At 34.1% G+C, this 19,717-nt stretch overlaps 1 protein-coding gene across 1 annotated transcript in view; it reads left to right on the forward strand.

Annotated features, from left to right (window-relative positions):
* Window positions 1-19,717, forward strand: part of GRM7 (glutamate metabotropic receptor 7) — a 539,227-nt gene that overhangs the window by 410,102 nt on the left and 109,408 nt on the right. Inside the window, exons 6-7 of the mRNA XM_058171493.1 lie at window positions 4,147-4,347; window positions 11,066-11,205. Coding sequence (XP_058027476.1) covers window positions 4,147-4,347; window positions 11,066-11,205 — 341 coding nt within the window. The remainder of the gene's footprint in view (window positions 1-4,146; window positions 4,348-11,065; window positions 11,206-19,717) is intronic.

The following is a 19,717-nucleotide window of genomic DNA, read 5'->3' on the forward strand; positions in this document are numbered from 1 at the left end:
AAGATGGTTCTGAAAAAAGTCTAGTCCTCATACTTATGACAGACCTTGAACTTACAATGTCTCAGCATCCCCATGGTCATGTGATCAAAATTTGGGACTTGGCAACTGGCATGTATTTACAATGATTAGAGCATTACAGGGATTACAGCATTACAGATCACATGATCCCTATTTACACACTTCCCAGCTGGCTTCCATCAAGCAAAGTCAATGGGGAAAGCCAAATTCATTTAATAGCTTCATGATTTGCTTAATAATCACAGCAAAAAAGATCATAATCAGTTCAGACTCACTTAATGACCAAATTTCTGGTCCCAGTTGTGGTTGTAAATTGTCAGATGTAATCCTATGATTTTTAAAGTATCTAATTCAATTGGGATTAGAGTTTTTGAAGCCACCTGGCTCTTCTTGGAGCTCATGTTCAAGATAAGATTCATTGACTATCATGAGAAAACCTCAGTGTAGCAAGTATTCTGATGTAGAATTTTATTTTTAAAATCCCTAAAGTCCTTTCTTTGTCTTGGGTCTCTTCCCCAGCTTCTCCAATTTTAGCATTTATGGAGAAACCACAACACATGACATTTTTTGCAGACACAGTAGCTGTCTTTCTATAATTCTTAAATCATGCATGGATTCTCCAGAGATACCCTGAGTATCTTAAGTCATTTTACAGCAATTCCACTTCAATCTAGTTTGAGTCAACATTTAAACTTCAGGGAAACCTGATGCATATCTATAATGTAGTTCTCTCCGACTCATTGAGTTTTAAAGCAAGTAATGTGGCACCATTGGTAAAACTGTGTGTCTGACCTATTCACAGTTTGACTACAAGGAGAAGAAGGAAAAATTCTAGGAAATTCTAGGAAAATTGAATTCTAGGAAAAATTGAAAAAAGTCATTTATTTATTATTATTTATTTATTTATTTATTTGATTTGATTTTTATACCGCCCTTCTCCCGAAGGACTCAGGGCGGTGTACAGGCATAATAAAACCGACAAAACAATATACAAGTTTAAAATACGATTTAAAAAACTTATTTAAATTAGCCCAGTAATTAAAATTTACCATACTAAAAAAAAAACCCGTTTAAAATTAATAAAATTTAACATTAAAATCCCAATTTAAGCCAGCCCCGCGTGGATAAAAAGATGAGTCTTGAGTTCGCGACGAAATGTCCGAAGGTCAGGTATTTGGCGTAAACTCTTAGATCTTATTTGTAACCAGCCATTAAAGATTTCACAAGATTCTACAGTTATCACCTTGAGCAGTTAGCATCATTCCTATAAAATCCAGTATGTATTTTTTGCAGATTAATAAAAATCTTATTTCATATTCTAAAACCCTAATTTGCATATGAATTGTGTACAAGTCATGTTTCTATTTGATATCTTGCTATACAAGTACAACAAAAATAACATATTTTTTGCAAAAACTCATATTTGTCATCATCTGAAATAAATGTGGTCATCAATACTTTAGTGTATACTGCAACATATTAGAATATATATTACTCAATTTAGAGATAGGGAGAGAAGATAAAATAGCTTTAAAATGGGAATCAGATAAAAATATCCTTATCTGATTAGACCAGAAACATTTCAAGTACAAATGCTACTGAGAAGGGCAACTATACTTCAAGGTCTCCTGTAAAGCATGGCCACTAAAAATGTTTTACTGTTATTTCTGTATCTAAGTAAAATCTACCTATGTTTTTATCTAAATAGAATGAAAAGCTTCCAGACAGAGTGGCCCATTCAGTAGAATAGAATAGAGTAGAACTTCTTTATTGGCCAAGTGTGATTGGACACACAAGGAATTTGTCTTGGTGCATATGTTCTCAGTGTACGTAAAAGAAAAGATACGTTCGTCAAGAATCATAAGATACAACACTTAATAATAGTCATAGGGAACAAATAAGCAATCAAGAAACAATCAATATCAATATTAATTGTAAGGATACAAGCAACAAAATTACAGTCATACAGTCATAAACGGAAGGAGATGGGTGATGGGAAAGATGAGAAGATTAATAGTAGTGCAGATTTAGTAAATAGTTTGACAGTGTTGAAGGAATTATTTGTTTAGCAGAGTGATGGCGTTCAGGACAAAACTGTTCTTGTGACTAATTTTTCTGGTGTACAGTGCTCTGTAGCATCATTTTGAGGTTAGGAGTTGGAACAGTTTATGTCCAGGATGTGAGGGGTCTGTAAATATTTTCACAGCCCTATTTTCGCAGTCTACCTCTGAAAGTTGTGGGGACTCCATCTCTGGAAATTTTTAAAATGAGGCTGGACAGCCACTTCTTGTGAATGATTGAATAATTTTCCTGCATGTGGCGGAAGATTAGACTAGATGTGACCTCTTCTGATTCCACGGGTCTATCGTTCAATTTACATTGGAATGAAACCGGCATATCTGCAGAGAAATCTAAGTGTTATGAGTGATGGATATAGGATATATAGCTTTGACTTAAGAACATGTCTTAGTACACATATTGATAATCATTATATTGTAAATTTGTGACACTGTCCACGTTTGTCTATAATATCTGAGGTCCTGCAAATCCTTAGATGAACTTTGAATAATCTGTAGGAAATAAGAAGGGATTCCTTAACGGAGATATGCAGAAGCTGTTGTTTAAGCAAAAGAGTCTAAAGCATTTTTATGTCCAGAATGTCCAGACAACATTTGAAAGCAGCTTAGACAGGCACCTACCCAATTCATTCAAATATAAGGAGGAGGAGGAAGTAAAGTACATCAGATTTGCAATTTTTTTTTTATTGTAATCTCAGTAAAAGTAATTTTCATCTTCCTGTGGAGTTGACTTCCTGGACTGGTCTACCTAATGGGGTTAATGTGATAAAGCAAAGCTGGCTGAGGAATTCTGGGAGTTGAAGTCCACAAGTCTTAAAGTTGCCAAGTTTGGACACCCCTGCTCTAAAGCAACACCTCAGATGGCCACTGAACGTCTTGCAAACAAGAATAGCCATTCTATCATCCCAAACCTGGGGTCAGAGCTGGTTCTGTATGCAGTCCATTTGCAAAATGTTTGAATGCGTAGAACATGTATTTCAGAAAAACAGTTTAAAAGTATAATATCCTTTCTCCCCTCCCCTCCCCCAAATTTATTATTCTATGTTAGAATGTGATTTAAGTATTAACCATGCAGCAAAGTACATGTTTTGGAGAACATGTACTATATTTAGCTCATTGTCCACAATGATGGATTGTATATTTTACAGATGAATGGAGAATGAGTGACTTTTTGTAAAGAAAAGTTGATGAAGTGAATATTTCTGGCCATAGAGGGATCTTGATTTTGATCTTCTGCAAATTATTTCGCCATAGCAAATGGTGATGATTTTCCTCATGAGATTCTGTATTTAAGAGTGCAGCCTAGAAAAAGAAAGTTCAGTGTGAATTGTGTACCAAAGCAGAGAAGACCATTGTCAGTTCTGAAAAGCCATTTAACAGAAGAATCTGTGAATGATGGAAAGGGTATGCAACTTGGGCGTTCTCCTGGATGGGCGGTTGTCTTTTGAAGATCACTTGACGACCGTCTCCAGGAGACCTTTTTATCAGGTTCACCTGATTCACCAGTTGCGCCCCTTCCTGGACTGGGATGCCCTATACACGGTCACTCATGCTATTGTTACCTCTCGCTTGGACTACTGCAATGCTCTCTACATGGGGCTCCCTTTGAAGAGCACCCGGAGACTCCAGTTAGTCCAGAATGCAGCTGCGCGGGTGATAGAGGGAGGGGTTCGGAGCTCCCATGTAACACCCATCCTGCGCAGACTGCACTGGCTGCCTGTTGTATTCCGGGTGCGCTTCAAGGTATTGGTTACCACCTTTAAAGCACTCCATGGCTTGTACTAGAGAGAGAGAAGTGAGGGAGAGGGAGGGAGATTCTCCCCCCACCCAAACTATTACTTGTTTGGCTTCAAAATAATTTTGTCAGCATTTCCTGAAATGATCTAAGTCTCATTATAGATTTCGACTTAGAATTTTTTAAGATTGTCCTTTTCAAATAACTACTATTTCTTCTCATTCACATCCATTGTTTTTGACATAGACGTAATGCTTTTATCTGATGTTCATCAAAATCTCCCCTATTTCTGTGTCTCTATCCTTAAATGTGTAGGACAGGAAAGGATCGGAAAAGATTCCCACTATGAACAGGAGGGTAGAGTGCAGTTTGTGATTGATGCTGTTTATGCCATGGCTCATGCCCTCCATCAGATGAATAAGGATCTGTGCAGTGATTATTCTGGGATCTGCCCAGAAATGGAACATGCAGGGGGCAAGAAGCTACTGAGATATATACGCACTGTTAACTTCAATGGTGAGTCTGTGTTCTTATATTTCCCCTTTATTTCACCTTAATAATCCTAAATAACTGGTTAACCAATACTTTATTAACTTAATAATAATGACAGGATGTAGTGCAAATTGTGTTGCTTTGCTGAAGAGTTATTTTGCTCAGGTTTATCATGGGAATGATCTATTTTGTAACTTTCTGGAATTTATTTTTGTCTAACAACTTTCCTATTATCATGTGGCTAATTAAAAATGTAATATGAGATATATACGCAGTTTTGTCTAGTGATTAGGGCACCATGCCAGAAAACAGAAGACTGTGAGTTCTAGTCCCACGTTAGGTATGAAAGTGGGCTGGGTGATTTTGGTCATGTCAATTTCTCTCAGCCCAATCCACCTCATAGGGTAGTTGTTGTGGGGACATTAGGTTGAGGAAGGAGAATAAAGTAAGATGGGATAAAAATTATTTATATTTATTCTATTCTATTCTATTCTATTCTATTCTATTCTATTCTATTCTATTCTACTCTATTCTTTTCTGTTCCGTTCCGTTCCATTCCACTCTACTCTACTCTACTCTACTACACTACACTCCTCTCCTCTCCATCTCACCGCATCGCACCCCACCCCACCCGACTCCACTCCACTCCACTCCATTCTATTCTATATCATTCTTCTATTATTAATTATATTATACATCCTCAGTTTTAAAACACCAAAAGAAATGGGACTCAACACTATTTTATTAGATTTGTAAATTAATATTATTATGTATTTACAACCTATTGGTAATGATTGTACTTTCAAAACCATGTTGCTTCGTCTTCACTGTTGTGGTATTTTTATTGTCATAATATATACACTTACAATCCTATATGTATAAAATTGATGCAGTTAGTCTGTTGCAGAGAGTAAGGAAAAGGACTTACAGGAATAGGCCAGATCCTTTGGAAAAGCAGCAATGGGAAAGATGTGATTTAAGTCCAAAAGAAGAAGAGGGTATACACAAGAGGCTGAGACAGACACTGCCCTAAATCACATGAGTAGCTACTGAGGATTGTGGGAATAAAGCATTCTGGGAGACTTGCAGGATTCTATTACTATAGCTAATATTAATACTATAGCGAATAAATTGTGTAACCTTTTTGTGGAATTGATTTCTTGGTTTTGATAAGGGAAAGTTGGAGGAAAAAAAGGTTGAAGGATCATAACATGTTAATAAAACAAAGGTTGAAAGGCAGGTGATGGGAAATGGCAGGAATAGCACTCTCGTGGATTAGCTTGCATGAGTCATTATTTGTACTTGAGATCAAAAAAGGAAAAAACTGATTGCCAGAAAGGTTCCATTCTTTCTGCCAGCCAAAGACGAAACAGGACATGTAATTATAAAAGAAGGGGAGGGGGAGGAGAAAGAAAAAAAACCCAACCATATAAGGCTTATAATGCACAGAGAAACCTATGTAAATTGTACAACAAATATTTCAATAAATGGATATTATAATTCATTATAGTAATTCATAGATAATCTACGTATACTGGTGAATTCTGCAGACCATTGAATAGTTGGAGTCATATATTTGTCTTTCCAATGCTGAACAATACATCAATTAGTTGTAAGTAAGGTACAGAAAATCTTCTTTCTTATTCAGAAGTAAATTCCCATGTGATAGGAATACACTTCAAAAGAATACAAACATCTAAAAATACTGACTCTCAAAATTAAGTTAATGTATGCAATAACTTCTTTCCCAAATGGAACAATTATTGGGTGCTATAAAAACATGTATTTAAATGAAGCATTAATTCCACTTCATCCCAGCAATCTCACCATTTATTCTACATAAATTAAATGAAGTCATTTCTGAAATGTTATTTCTTATTGAATATCAATGAAGTCATTTCTGAAAAATTGTTTCTTATTGAAAATGATGTAATCTAAAAGATATTAAGGAGCTGTGGTGGTGCAGTGGTTGGAATGCAGTATTGCAAGCTAATTCTGCTGACTGCCAGGGGTTCGATTCTCCCCTGCTCAAGGTTGATTCAGCCTTCCATCTTTCCAAGGTTGGTAAAATGAGGACCCCGATTGTTGGGGGCAATATATTGACTCTGTAAACCTCTTAGAGAGGGCTGCGCAGCAGTATATATGAATCTATAAATAATTAAACATTTGAATAAAATAGAATGGAAATATTTCAGAAGCCAATACAATTATATAAAAATTCATCTGAGTGCTATTGCTATTGAAGTTTTCGGAATTGTTAATATCTTTTTCTATTACTTAAGTAAAATTTGCAAAGAAACAAAACAAAGAAAAAGAATATATGTCAACATACAAAGGGTTGAGGGTTATAAAATGGAAACAACTATTTAAAAAGCAGAAGAAACAAGAATAAACAAAACATTATTTTTAAAAAGCAATTTGACAGCTCCTCCTTTCTCCACCTTCCCTCCCCCTCCCCTGCTAATTGCTGTTTGAATATTTTTGCACTATACTTTGGAGGTTCTTAACATTTCTGTTTAGAGATGATAATGATGCTTGTTGATAATGATTGATGGTGTCTCTGCTATGAAGACACATCCTCAGCAAATTATTAATAGTCATCTTGACTTCAGAGCCGGGAGGTTGTATGGATGATGACAAACCTAAGGAAGCAAGTTTTTAATGTCAACACTCATTAATTATGTAAAAGGGAGGAATTAAGGCCATAATTGTTGGCTTTTTGAATTTATTTAGTGTAACATAATTTATTAACTTCTAGAAGTAAATTAAGATCAAAGAGTTATAGAAGTCACTTTTAGTATGAAATTCAAAAGCTGCATCTGCACCTTCTTTTCCCACAGTTTATACCCAAGTCAGGCATATAACACTGCAGATGATCAGCGGAGGTCAAATAAAATATATTTATTCAACCCAAGTTTGTCAAGTAACATTGGCTGTTGTGATGGACTGCTTCTCTGCTCTCTTCTGATAAGAGTTTTAGCTTAAAGATTTAGTCAAGCTCTAACAATAGAATGGCATGTGTTAGCTTACTACAATAGTTCCTGTTCTCTCACTATGAACATTTATCTCCTGTGCAATCCTTCCTTTCTTCCTTTCATATTCTGTTAAAAATATGTCATTGTTTTAATTCACCACAATGTCTATATAAATGGGAGTCTTATATTATCTAAACATTGGTCTTCTGATAAATGATTTGCATAGATTTTGCTACAGGATGCCCTCATTTATTTATAATGGCAGGAGTCAGCTTTTTCCTTTTATAAAATGGCATTACTACTGCCTTTACAATCTTTTATCTCTCTCTCTCTCTCTGTGTATACACACACACACACACACACACACACAAACACACATACACAGAGAGAGAGAGAGTTTTCCCCAAAATAAGACATCCCCTGATAATAAGCCCAATTGGGATTTTGAGTGCATGGCAATAGGGTTCGGGGTTCAAAAAAATATAAGACAGGGTCTTATTTTCAGGGAAACATGTGTGTGTGTGTGTGTATGTGTGTGTGTATGTAGGTCTTTGGTTATTCGGATTTTCTCCCGCGTAAAATTGGAAGTGTCTTGGCGACTTTTTGAAAACCCGAATAACCAAAGACCTACATACACACACACACCCGCGAAAACCTCAGAAAACACACACACACACACACACACACATATATATATATATTTCTTGGAGGAAAGAGATATTCAGGGAAGAAATGGTTAACTGGAGATGGCTCCTCAAAAAGTGGAGCTGAAGATTATGATGGAATAATATTTCCCTCTCTAGACAAAAAGAGGATCTGAGATTGCCCATAAGTGCTCCAGAGAGCTGTTCCTTGTGAGGTGACTGAAAAGCAATGGTCTTTGGTAGATTTAAAGCTCTAAGAAATGACGGAATAGCAATCTTGCTCAAACTGCAGGTGACACCTCTGAACAGACAATAAGTTTGCATACTTCCTTTCTAATTAATTTCCAAAATTTACTTACTAGGTGAGTAATTTGGAATAAACAGAAAAGGGATGATTAAAATTTTGATTTTAAAATGTTACAAATGGACTAAGGCTCCAGATAAATTTTGAAATAAGATTTTGGAATTAGTTATAGAAAAGTCTTCCTGTGGGAAATACTTTTGCTTCTATTTTTTTAAATAAAAACATAGGATAAAACTAAACATAAAACATTGGATAGTAAAAGAAGCTAAAAGGAACTAAAATTTTCAGTTAAAGGAGAAGAACACTCAAGCTCAATTTATAATTACAGAATTAAAAAATGCTTTAATATTGGATATATTGAAGAATATTTTTGAAGAATGCATCTAGAAATTAATTTTAATAGTGTTTGCCTCTATAAATAGACCAGGTCTAAAAGATTTTATGAAAGAGGACCAATATTTGATAAGAATAGGAATGATTTGAAAGTGGATTTAAAAATGATGGACTGCAAGAATGACATGGAAAAAGATGTGACACTGGACAAAAAAAAACCTGGTTGATTTTATTTATTTATTTATTTTATTTATTTATTTAGTTTGTCAAGCATATATGAGAAAACAAGTATAAGTATGAACATAACATATAAACATATAAGCATAAACAGGTATAAGTATATACATATTAAATAAGTATGAATAAATGGGAACAGTAGGACAAGGACGTTAGGCACACTGGTGCGCTTATGCACACACCCTTACAGATCTCTTAGGAATGGGATGAGGTCAACAGTAGATAGTTTAAGGTTAAAGTTTTGGGGGTTTGAGGATGTAACAACAGAGTCAGGTAGCGAGTTCCAGGCAATAACCACTCTGTTGCTGAAGTCGTACTTTCTGCAATCGAGCTTACTTTGAGTTTGTATCTGTTGTTTGCCCGTGTATTATTGCGGTTAAAGCTGAAGTTGTCATTCATTTCATTTCATTTCATTTATTTGATTTTTATACCGCCCTTCTCCCGAAGGACTCAGGGCGGTGTCATTGACAGGTAGGACATTGTAGCAGACAATTTTGTGTACTAAGCTTAGGTCAGACCATGGATGGCATAGTTCTAGGTTGTCCAGGTCCAAAATTTCAAGCCTGGTGGCATAAGGTATTCTATTGCGAGCAGAGGAGTGGAGTACTCTTAATACCTTAATAATTTTAAAAAACAACAAACTAAGATGATGACTTGGATAATTTTCCTATACTAGATTTCCAAAAGCTTGTTATGAATATAACAATATTGATGAATATTGTGAGATGGAACAAAAAAGAGTGAAAAGAAATCATGTTCAATGGCATTACTTGAAGGAACTAATAATCAGGGTTGTTAGGATTAAAGGAGCAACATAAAATGTAATCAAGGCTAAAATAGACGTGTTATTATATTGGTTAAATTTAACAGGTTTTTTTCCCTGACATCAGAAGTGAAACAGCAAGGTTTCTAGGATTTGATTGTAGATAGGAGTTGAGGTATGGGAGGAGGAGATAATTTGTTGTATTTTAAGACAAAGTTATAATTTACTACAATTGTTTATACTTGCAATGAATGTGGGAAGTCATTTCTTTATATATTTCTTTCTTTTTCTTTGCTATATTCTTATTTTATTTCTTTCTTTATCTTTTTCTTTCTATTCTGCACATTTTTATTTTTTATACTTTTTAAATTTGTACTACTTTCTATTGTTGTAATTACACTTCTAAATCGAATTATTATATTCCAACAGTATCTATGAATAATTAGCAATGTTTCAGAAACTGTCTGCCAAATAATAAATTTATGATCTTAAAATAAGCCAAGCAGATGGATTCTATGTGGGGTTTTTTTCTTCCATAAGTTTGGGGGTTGGTAGAATAAGAACAGATTTTGGAAAATTAACCTATTTCTGGATGCTGGTCAAGGTTTGTCACACCAAGGCTATCTTCTGCTGGCTAAATCTCTGTGAAGCAAATAGATTTTTTTTATTTTTTATTTTTTGATAGAAAACCCCAAAAATTATGTTTTGAAGTTCTGATTTTTACTAAAAAAAATCCTTTTCTGTAATAGCAGGGAGAAATGTCATATAACCTGTCCTACATATGACTTAAAATAGAAACAGAACAATTACTGCTATTTTTTAATTTCTTATTCAGCAAAAAACACATGGCTCATGGTTATTAATCAAAAAGGGATATAGAGGAAGAACATTTCAAAAATGACCACATAGAATAGAATAGAATAGAATAGAATAGAATAGAATAGAATAGAATAGAATAGAATTTATTGGCCAAGTGTGATTGGACACACAAGGAATTTGTCTTGGTGCATATGCTCTCAGTGTACATAAAAGAAAAGATACGTTCATCAAGGTACAACATTTACAACACAATTGATGATAATTGATGATATAATACTGCTGATAGAAATTGCTGGGAAAGTTTAATTTCAGCTTTCAAAAACTTTAAACTGGCATGATTGATCATTTTTCCAACATTTGGATTGTTTTATGTTGATTTTTTTTTAACCGGGTTAAAATTATGTCTCCCATTTTTATTATTTTTTTTCTTAAATATGTTCTTTTAATGTCCTTTTTCATTATTGCTTTATTTAATCTTTCATGTTTAATTTCTCTATCTATCGTCAAGAGAATTTTGTTATTGGATAGCTTGAAATTGAAACAAATGAGGAAATTAATTAATGCTTGTCAGTCATGCTCACGCAAATAAAACAAAGCAAGTTTTGTTTTTTATATTAAAAAAGTTTTGCCTGGTTTCTCTTTTCTTCTGCTTCACATCCTTTCTTAGGTAGTGCTGGCACTCCAGTGATGTTTAATAAGAATGGTGATGCACCAGGACGTTATGACATCTTTCAATATCAAACCACAAATACCTCCATGCCAGGCTACCATCTGATAGGCCAATGGACAGATGACCTACAGCTCAATGTATGTCCCCTTTATTTTCTTCTTTCATGGATGTTGCAGTAAGAAGTATGCTATTTTTTTGCCAAACACATGTTGAATATGTCTCTATTATTTTATATAAGTTTCTCTTTGGATAATGAGAGGAATCTCACATGAATGAAAGCCTTGCATGTTCTATGTTCCCATTAGATGCTTCGAACTTATGATGATTCTAAATGTCTAAATATCTAATGAAATGTTGTGATTTTGGGATCAGGAAGAAAATGGTTCCAGCAAGTAGATTTATATAGTATAAATTTACCAATAGAATTCTTTATAGAATAGAATTCTTTATTGGCCGAGTGTGATTAGACACAAGGAATTTGTCTCCGGTGCATAAGCTCTCAGTATACATACAACAATAATGATAGATCATTATCATAGTCATTGTAAAAATACATTCATCATAAAACATTAGATACAACACTTAGTGATAGTCATGGATACCAAATAAGCAGTCAACGTAAATCATACTAGGGTACTAAGTAAGCAATATAATTGTCTGGGTTTTGTTTTTCTATAGAATTAAATCAGAATGTTCCATTCAATCAAAATGCAGTATGCACTATAGATTCCATTATATAATTTCCCCCTGCAAAGGATTCCATGGCTGGTATCTCCCAAGTCTGTCTGTCAGTCTAGTAGTATGAAAAGATTTACAATGGGTTTATGATTTTTCCAAGTGTGTTTGAAACAATATGGTTGATATCTCATTTTGGAAGGCCCATTGATTGCATGGCATGATAGGAAACTTTGCTTGGGGGCACACACACGCACATCTCTTCATGAAATAGACCTAAAGCCCAAAGTTGATAGTGAAATTTGGTGGCAACTGCATTAGCTGAAAAATATCTGAAATCTTCTGTTAAAATAGACATTTCAATTGCCATAATTTCCTCAATATTATCTTATCCTAGACATAATATGCTAAGCATATGAAAGTAAATTGAGTCAAGTGAAAAAAAGGATTGATTGACTTAGTAAATCATTAGTCCTTCGGACCTACTCATATTTCAAAAAAATAAAAAAAAAGAAGTGTCAGATAGAAAAAGGATGGTCTAAGACAATCTGAGATGGTGGAGGTGGTTTATATATATTTTGATCAAAGCAAATGTGTGTGGTGTGTGTGTGTGTATACAACATGATGTTTGCCCAAGACCCTTGAAAATAAAGATAAATAAAAAGCTGTGTGTGTGTAAAAGACTATATAACCACATGTTGCAGCTTTCCACAGTATGAAGTAGTGATATTTTTGTTAGCAGAATCTGCAGAAATACGAACATAGGGAAACCCTGTGAAGGCAGTAAGACACGCTTTGAAAAATGCCTTTATAGATGTAGGCTGCTCTATAAACCTTTTCATGACTGGCTTGGCACTGTAGTCTGAGCTCCCATGGATTTACATTTGATTAAATAAAAAATGTGGCTCCATTCTCTGAATATCATAAACGAACAGATGCCTGATTTGATATATATTGGCTGCTATTCATCTTACAATATGTTGGGATTAAATATTACTCCTTTAGAATGATATGGAGAAAACTATCCTTTTTCATGATCTGCTGAAAGAACACGTGCCTGCTTTTGAATTTGTGATGATCATTTAACAGCCTTGCCTAGTATCCCATTTATCAGGGTAAGAATACTTCTGTCATTGTCTCTCCCTTCCACTGGATTTCAGTGCCTAAAACCTGTCCAGCTGCTCATACATTTGCAGGCCATGTCATGCCTGACAAAAATGCCAAATGATCTAAAATTGCATTAATTTAAGGGGAAAGCTTTTTAAGGCAGTAATATTATTGTCCAAAATTACGGAGATGATTCTGAAAAAAAAGTGTATTTGGATATGAGTGTTAAGGTAATTCGGTGGAGGGGGGGCAATAATGATGGTGAAATGTAAAAGAAAATCTGCCTTTTGTAATAATTTCTTTGTGAATGCAGTAAAAAAAAACTTGTCTTGGCAGAGCTTTGCAGAATTATTCCAGCCAACAAGTTGCTGATTGAAATACAGAACTGAGCATTATGTTCTCCTGTTTCTTGATACCAAAACTCTAAAACTGATTTTTTTTTTTTCTGACATATTTATTACCCCAGCTATAGTAGTAGTTCCCCAGGTAAAGTGAGGAGGCAAGGCAGGTAGCTGAAATGGCTGAGAGTGTCATGCATGTTCAAAGAAATGGAAAGCTTACTGCATTTCCAAAATTTTTGAATTCTTTCTTTCTAATGAAACAGCACAGCTGAAATGTTAAAACAACAGTATAGAACAGAACAGAACAGAACAACATAACAGAATAGAACAGAACAGAATAGAATAGAATAGAATAGAATTCTTTATTGGCCAAGTGTGATTGGACACACAAGGAAATTTGGTGCATACACTTCCTTTTCTGTAATCACCAAGAGTTGTGAACCCAATGGGATGGAGTCAGTTGCAGGAGGAGGTTTGGCTGTTGTTGTTGTGTCTACTCTAAAGTATAACAACTACTGAAACAATAATAATAATTTAGTAATTTATTAAATTTGTATGCCTCTTGCCTCTCAATGACTTGCAACAAGCAAATAAATTACAATAAAAGCATTTCAAAATTAAAAATAAAGGTAAAAGATGGGAGACCCAATGAAGTGAGGGGCCTCAGTGTTCCCCCTCAAAGACCTGGGTGAAAAGTGGGAGACATCCAGATCTCAGGAAGAATCTCATTCTAGATGACAGATTCTCCTTCAGAGAAGAGGTCCTTCTGTGCTCCTGAGAGATGACATGATTTAATCAAAGAAATCCAGAGTGTGTCAACTGAGCAAGATCAGATTGGACAGGTAGATGTCAGTTCCCAATCCCTATGCTATCTAGAACGTTTTAGGAAGGAACATACAACAAATATCTCTTTCCTGTCCGGAAAATGTGTTTCACTCTTTATATTGCACAATGGACCATTAATAGAATTTAACAGCAGATTTCCAATTAAGACATCTAATAAAAATCAGAATGCAAGTCCTGTATTATTAGCTAACCAGCAGCACCTTGAATTATATCTGGACACAAAGATCAAAACTTGGTGAGAGAAGAGACTTCCCAAGGCAGACAATTTGGAAAGAATGATGGATTTTATTTTATATATATATATATTAAAAACATCTGCCAAGGGTTCACCTCTGATTTCTTTATTTTTACTTAATCTTCTAACTTTAAAATTCAATCTGTGGATAGTTACTCACTTTTCAACTCTTTATTATGACATATGCCTCTCCTGTTTCATATTGTACGTTTTGGTTTGACATTTGTTGTGCATTTATTGAACTATAATAGTAGATGGAGCAGTAGGAAAGATGTAGAAAATAGGAGCTTTTGCATGGGCTTTGGAGGGTGGGACAAAAGGAGGGAGACGTCAATAGTTGTCATGTTATCACTTGTTTAATTAATCAAAGCCAAAGTATGTAATGGTGACATTTACATGATAAAGTCCAAGAATGGACAAGCAATGAAGCAACTCTTTTTTTTATTTTTTATTAAGTTTTTACAGTTAAACAATTCTTATTCACCATTTACACATGACTGTGACCATTTTTATATCCTCCTATTAGTATTCATCTATGTTCTATACATTTATACTAATTTTACATTCTATTTAGACTTCTATCCCCTTTTTTTTCTTCTATTTTCGATCCAATAGTACCAGTCCTCCCATATTATGTAAAACTCCGAATCCATCAATCCTTTCAATTCAAGAGTCATTTTGTCCATTTCGGCGCAGTTCAATACTTTTTAAATTATTAAATCTTCAGAGGGCATGTTTTGACTTCTCCAACATTGTGCGAAAGCCAATCTTGCCGCAGTTATCATGTGCAGAATAATATATGTTTTTTTTTTCATATTTCCTTTTTATTATTCCTAGAAGAAACATATTCTATCTTGAAGCCTGTTACTTCCTGTATCCAACTATGTACCTTCATTCAATATTTTTTAGTTTCGGAGCATAACCACCATATATGAAAGAAAGTACCTATCTTTAAAACTCTATGTTTTAAAGGTTCTGTTGCATTTACTATAATATACTACAGTGTTTCCCCAAAAATAAGACCCTGTCTTATATTTTTTTGAACCCTGAAATAAGTGCTTGGCCTTATTGCCATGCGCTCAAAAGCCCGATTGGGCTTATTATCAGGGGATGTCTTATTTTGGGGAAAACAGGGTAATATAATGGATAATGCACAGACATTATTTGAGTTTCAGAGTCAGTATAGACCAACTGACATGAAGGAGATTTCAATTAGTCATTTTATTACTAACTTTTTTATACTGACTTTAAGAGAGTCTCTATATACCTAACTTTGCATTGATTTACAGTCTTGATCAAACAGTAGTTCAATAATAATAATAATAATAATAATAATAATAATAATAATAATAATAATAATAATAATAATAATAATAATAATAATAATAATAATTTAATTTATAGATAAATGGAAATGCTCTCCTTTATTTTCCTACTGCAGACTCTGAACCTGCTTTTTAAAAAATCCTCTTATATATATTTCTTGCATGAGAGGATATGTCTTTCCTAACATGAACATACTCTTTGATGCAGTCCATAGGACATCAATTTCTCTCAATTTTTTAAAAGGGCTGTCCTGTTTTTGAGGATTTTTTCCCCTCAAAAATTTTAAATAATTAATTATGAGGATTCAAAATAGGTACTGAATAAACAGCTTCAATACAAGATGCTAAGTGAAAGTAGTTTCTCTTATCATGGCAGCTGTTAAACTCCATCAGCAATTTTTGAGAAACTATATACTATCTTGAAAATTTTGTTACTCAGCTGTATGTTCATTTTAATCTTAAGCCTTTGGTTTTTTAAAACCTCTTTTTGAATATTCTTTGTTATGATATAGTCTTATGGCCTAGGGCCAAAGCAAATAAAAAAACTAACCGAAAAACCATTAATAAAAGCAAGAAAATATATTTTAGACATATTTTAACTTTCTCTTCTATATTTATATTTAGTCTAATCCGCTTTGAGCTGATCACACCAATGAAATGGTTTCTAACTGTGGATTGTATGAGAATTGATTTTTCTTTTTTTTAAATGAAGGCAAGCTTTTAGTCCTATTCTAACTAGGAATTTTTTTAAAGAATAAAAAAAAGGCAATGTCAATCAAACCTTGGACACATGGATTCATGATTGGATTAAAGACTGGTTTAAATGCTTTCCATAAAGTATGATAGAGAAATTTGAATACCTGAGTATGATCATCTCTCTTATACTGTTACTTGTTATATAATAATATGAATTACATAATCCAAATGCATAACCTGGAGGTAGTGATGTTATGCTGAAACCCTGTTTAAAGACATATCATGGTTTGTTGTTGTTGTTTGCCAGCTAGCTATTAAAGCCACCACTTTGTCTGAAGACTCCTTAGGCTCACATTCGCGGTTGTATATTCTGCATACTGCCACAGATTTTCTCTTTAGATAAATTCCACAGCTTCATGGAATTTAATGACCTGAATCTTCCCTCTGTAGTCTAGAATAAATGCAAATAATTATTGTAGTTAGCCTAGACTTCAGGAAGAAAAGAAAGCATCTCAGAAGAGAAACAAGGGGGAAAAGAGGGAAGAGAAACTGCTGATTCCTAATATGAAATAATGGAAGAAAAAATATAGCTTGTGCTACAGGTGAAAGTTGCATTAGAAGTATGTTTTATGAGAATAAATACATATTCAGAATGTTTGCAATGCTATTCCAAAATATAAAAATGTTCATATTTAGCTTTCCCTTTGGAATAATACCAAGAATGTAATTAACTTTTCACTGTTTACTGCAATTGCCTTTATCACAACTACATTAACACTGATAGACTTTTTTCCAGAGCATTTTGTACCTATTCAAAAACACTTCTGAAAAGCTGTTGCTAACAGTATTAGATGGCTGTCGATCATTCCAAGCAAGAGGAAGGGGAAAATCAAAATCTATACAATAAATATAAGATGATTACATAAAAATGGGGAAATGAAAAGATTATAAAAGCAGAATTAAGATGACTCCCACTTAGAGCACAACAAAAGTATATTGAACATTTGAGTACACACACACACACACACACACACACACACATACACAATGTATAGTATAAAATACATACCTGAAAATTATTGCATACTACAAATAAATAACAGAATAACAGAGTTGGAAGGGACTTTGGAGGTCTTCTAGTAAATAAATAAATAAATAAATAAATAAACTTTGGAGGTCTTCTAGTCCAACCCACTGCTCAGGCAAGAAGCCCTGCCCTATTACCATTTCAGGACAAATAGTTGTCCAAGCTCTTCTTAAAAACTTCCAGTGTTGGAGCATTCAAAATTTCTGGAGGCAAGTTGTTCAACTGATTAATTGTTCTGTCTGGAAATTTCTCCTTAGTTCTAGGTTGCTTCTCTCCTTGATTAGTTTCCACCCATTGTTTCTTGTCCTGCCCTCAGGAGTTTTGGAGAGTAGCTTGACTCCCTCCCTGAGATAATGAAACACTCTTATTATGTCATCTCTGATCCTTCTTTCCATAAAACTAGACATACCTAATTCCAGCAACCATTATATTATATTATATTATATTATATTATATTATATTATATTATATTATATTATATTATATTATATTATATTATATTATATTATATTATATTATATTATATTATATTATATTATATTATATTATATTATATTATATTATATTATATTATATTATATTATATTATATTATATTATATTATATTATATTATTATATTATATTATATTATATTATATTAATTACATTACATTACATTGTAAAATATATACCAGGCTTTTGTGAATTAACATTGACTAAATCTAAACTGGATGTTTGTAATTCAGAGAGAACCTGATTTCATTATATCCAGTTCAAGGATAAATTTGGGGGGTGGGGGATGTGTGTCTTTTAATGGTGAAATTCCAAGCAAAATGAAATTGTTTTGTTTTCTTAGAATGAGATGAAAAGAGAGATGATAAACATTTTGCAGAAAATTAACACCTCCTCCACAATTTCACACAGTAAAAAAAGTATTAATAAATAACAAAAATAATAAAGAACATAAAAACAGAAGAGTAAAAAATAATGTAACTGTGTCTAAACCCATCATAAAGCCATACACATATCTCACCAGGTCAATTGTCTCTTATAATAATAATAATATCAGAGTTGGAAGGGACCTTGGAGGTCTTCTAGTCCAACCCCCTATCCAGGCAGGAAACCCTACACCATTTCAGACAAATGGCTATCCAACATTTTCTTAAAAATTTCCAGTGTTGGAGCATTTACAACTTCTGCAGGCAAGTTGTTCCACTGATTAATTGTTCTAACTGACAGGAAATTTCTCCTTAGTTCTAGGTTGCTTCTCTCCTTGATTAGTTTCCACCCATTGCTTCTTGTTCTACCCTCAGGTGCTTTGGAGAATAGTTTGACTCCCTCTTCTTTGTGGCAACCCCTGAGATATTGGAACACTGCTATCATGTCTCCCCTAGTCCTTCTTTTAATTAAACTAGGCATACCGAGTTCCTGCAACCATTCTTCATATGTTTTAGCCTCCAGTCCCCTAATCATCTTTGTTGCTCTTCTCTGCACTCTTTCTAGAGTCTCAACATCCTTTTTACATCATGGTGACCAAAACTGAATGCAATATTCCAAGTGTGGCCTTACCAAGCCATTATAAAGTGGTATTAACACTTCACGTGGTCTTGATTCTATCCCTCTGTTTATGCAGCCCAGAACTGTGTTGGCCTTTTTGGCAGCTGCTGCACACTGCTGGCTCATATCTAAATGGTTGTCCACTAGGACTCCAAGATCCCTCTCACAGTTACTACTATTGAGCAAGGTACCACATATCCGGTACCTGACGTCCAAACCCTCCTTCCACCTCTCTCTCTCTCTCTCTCTCCCTCTCTCTCTCTTTCTCTCCCTCTCTCTCTCTTCATACACACACACATGCACATCACTCTTGTGATAGCATTAGATGAGGATATAAGGTATTTTCCAGTAAAATGCCTATAAGATGTTGCCATACCAATGCATAAAATATTCTGTTCCAATTTTAAAATACAAGACTTGATTTTTTTTAAAATAAGACCTTTTCCATGTATTCTCTTGTGGTTTTGGATTCAGAAATATGATTCACTGACTCACCTCAGTGAGATGGCATAGGTTTGTACCTTTGACCTTGGGATTTTGGAAGTGACAAGAAGCTGAATTTAGTTGTCATGTCTGGTTAGCAAGCAGAGCCCCTCATGGTGAGCATCTGCTCACTGCAAGTCAGAATTATGGCTCATTGAGTTAGTTGAGCAGAAGCAGGTACAAATTGAACCTACATCTAGAATGCTGAGAGCTGAGTTAGTGCCCTCAGTCCTTCCATTAGTAGAACTAACAAAATATAACACATTATTAGCATATGAGAGATCCAAGTTAGTTTGGATTATTCACATCAAATAAGC

The sequence above is a fragment of the Ahaetulla prasina genome, chromosome 2 (genome assembly GCF_028640845.1).
Source record: "Ahaetulla prasina isolate Xishuangbanna chromosome 2, ASM2864084v1, whole genome shotgun sequence".
Lineage (NCBI taxonomy): Eukaryota > Metazoa > Chordata > Lepidosauria > Squamata > Colubridae > Ahaetulla > Ahaetulla prasina.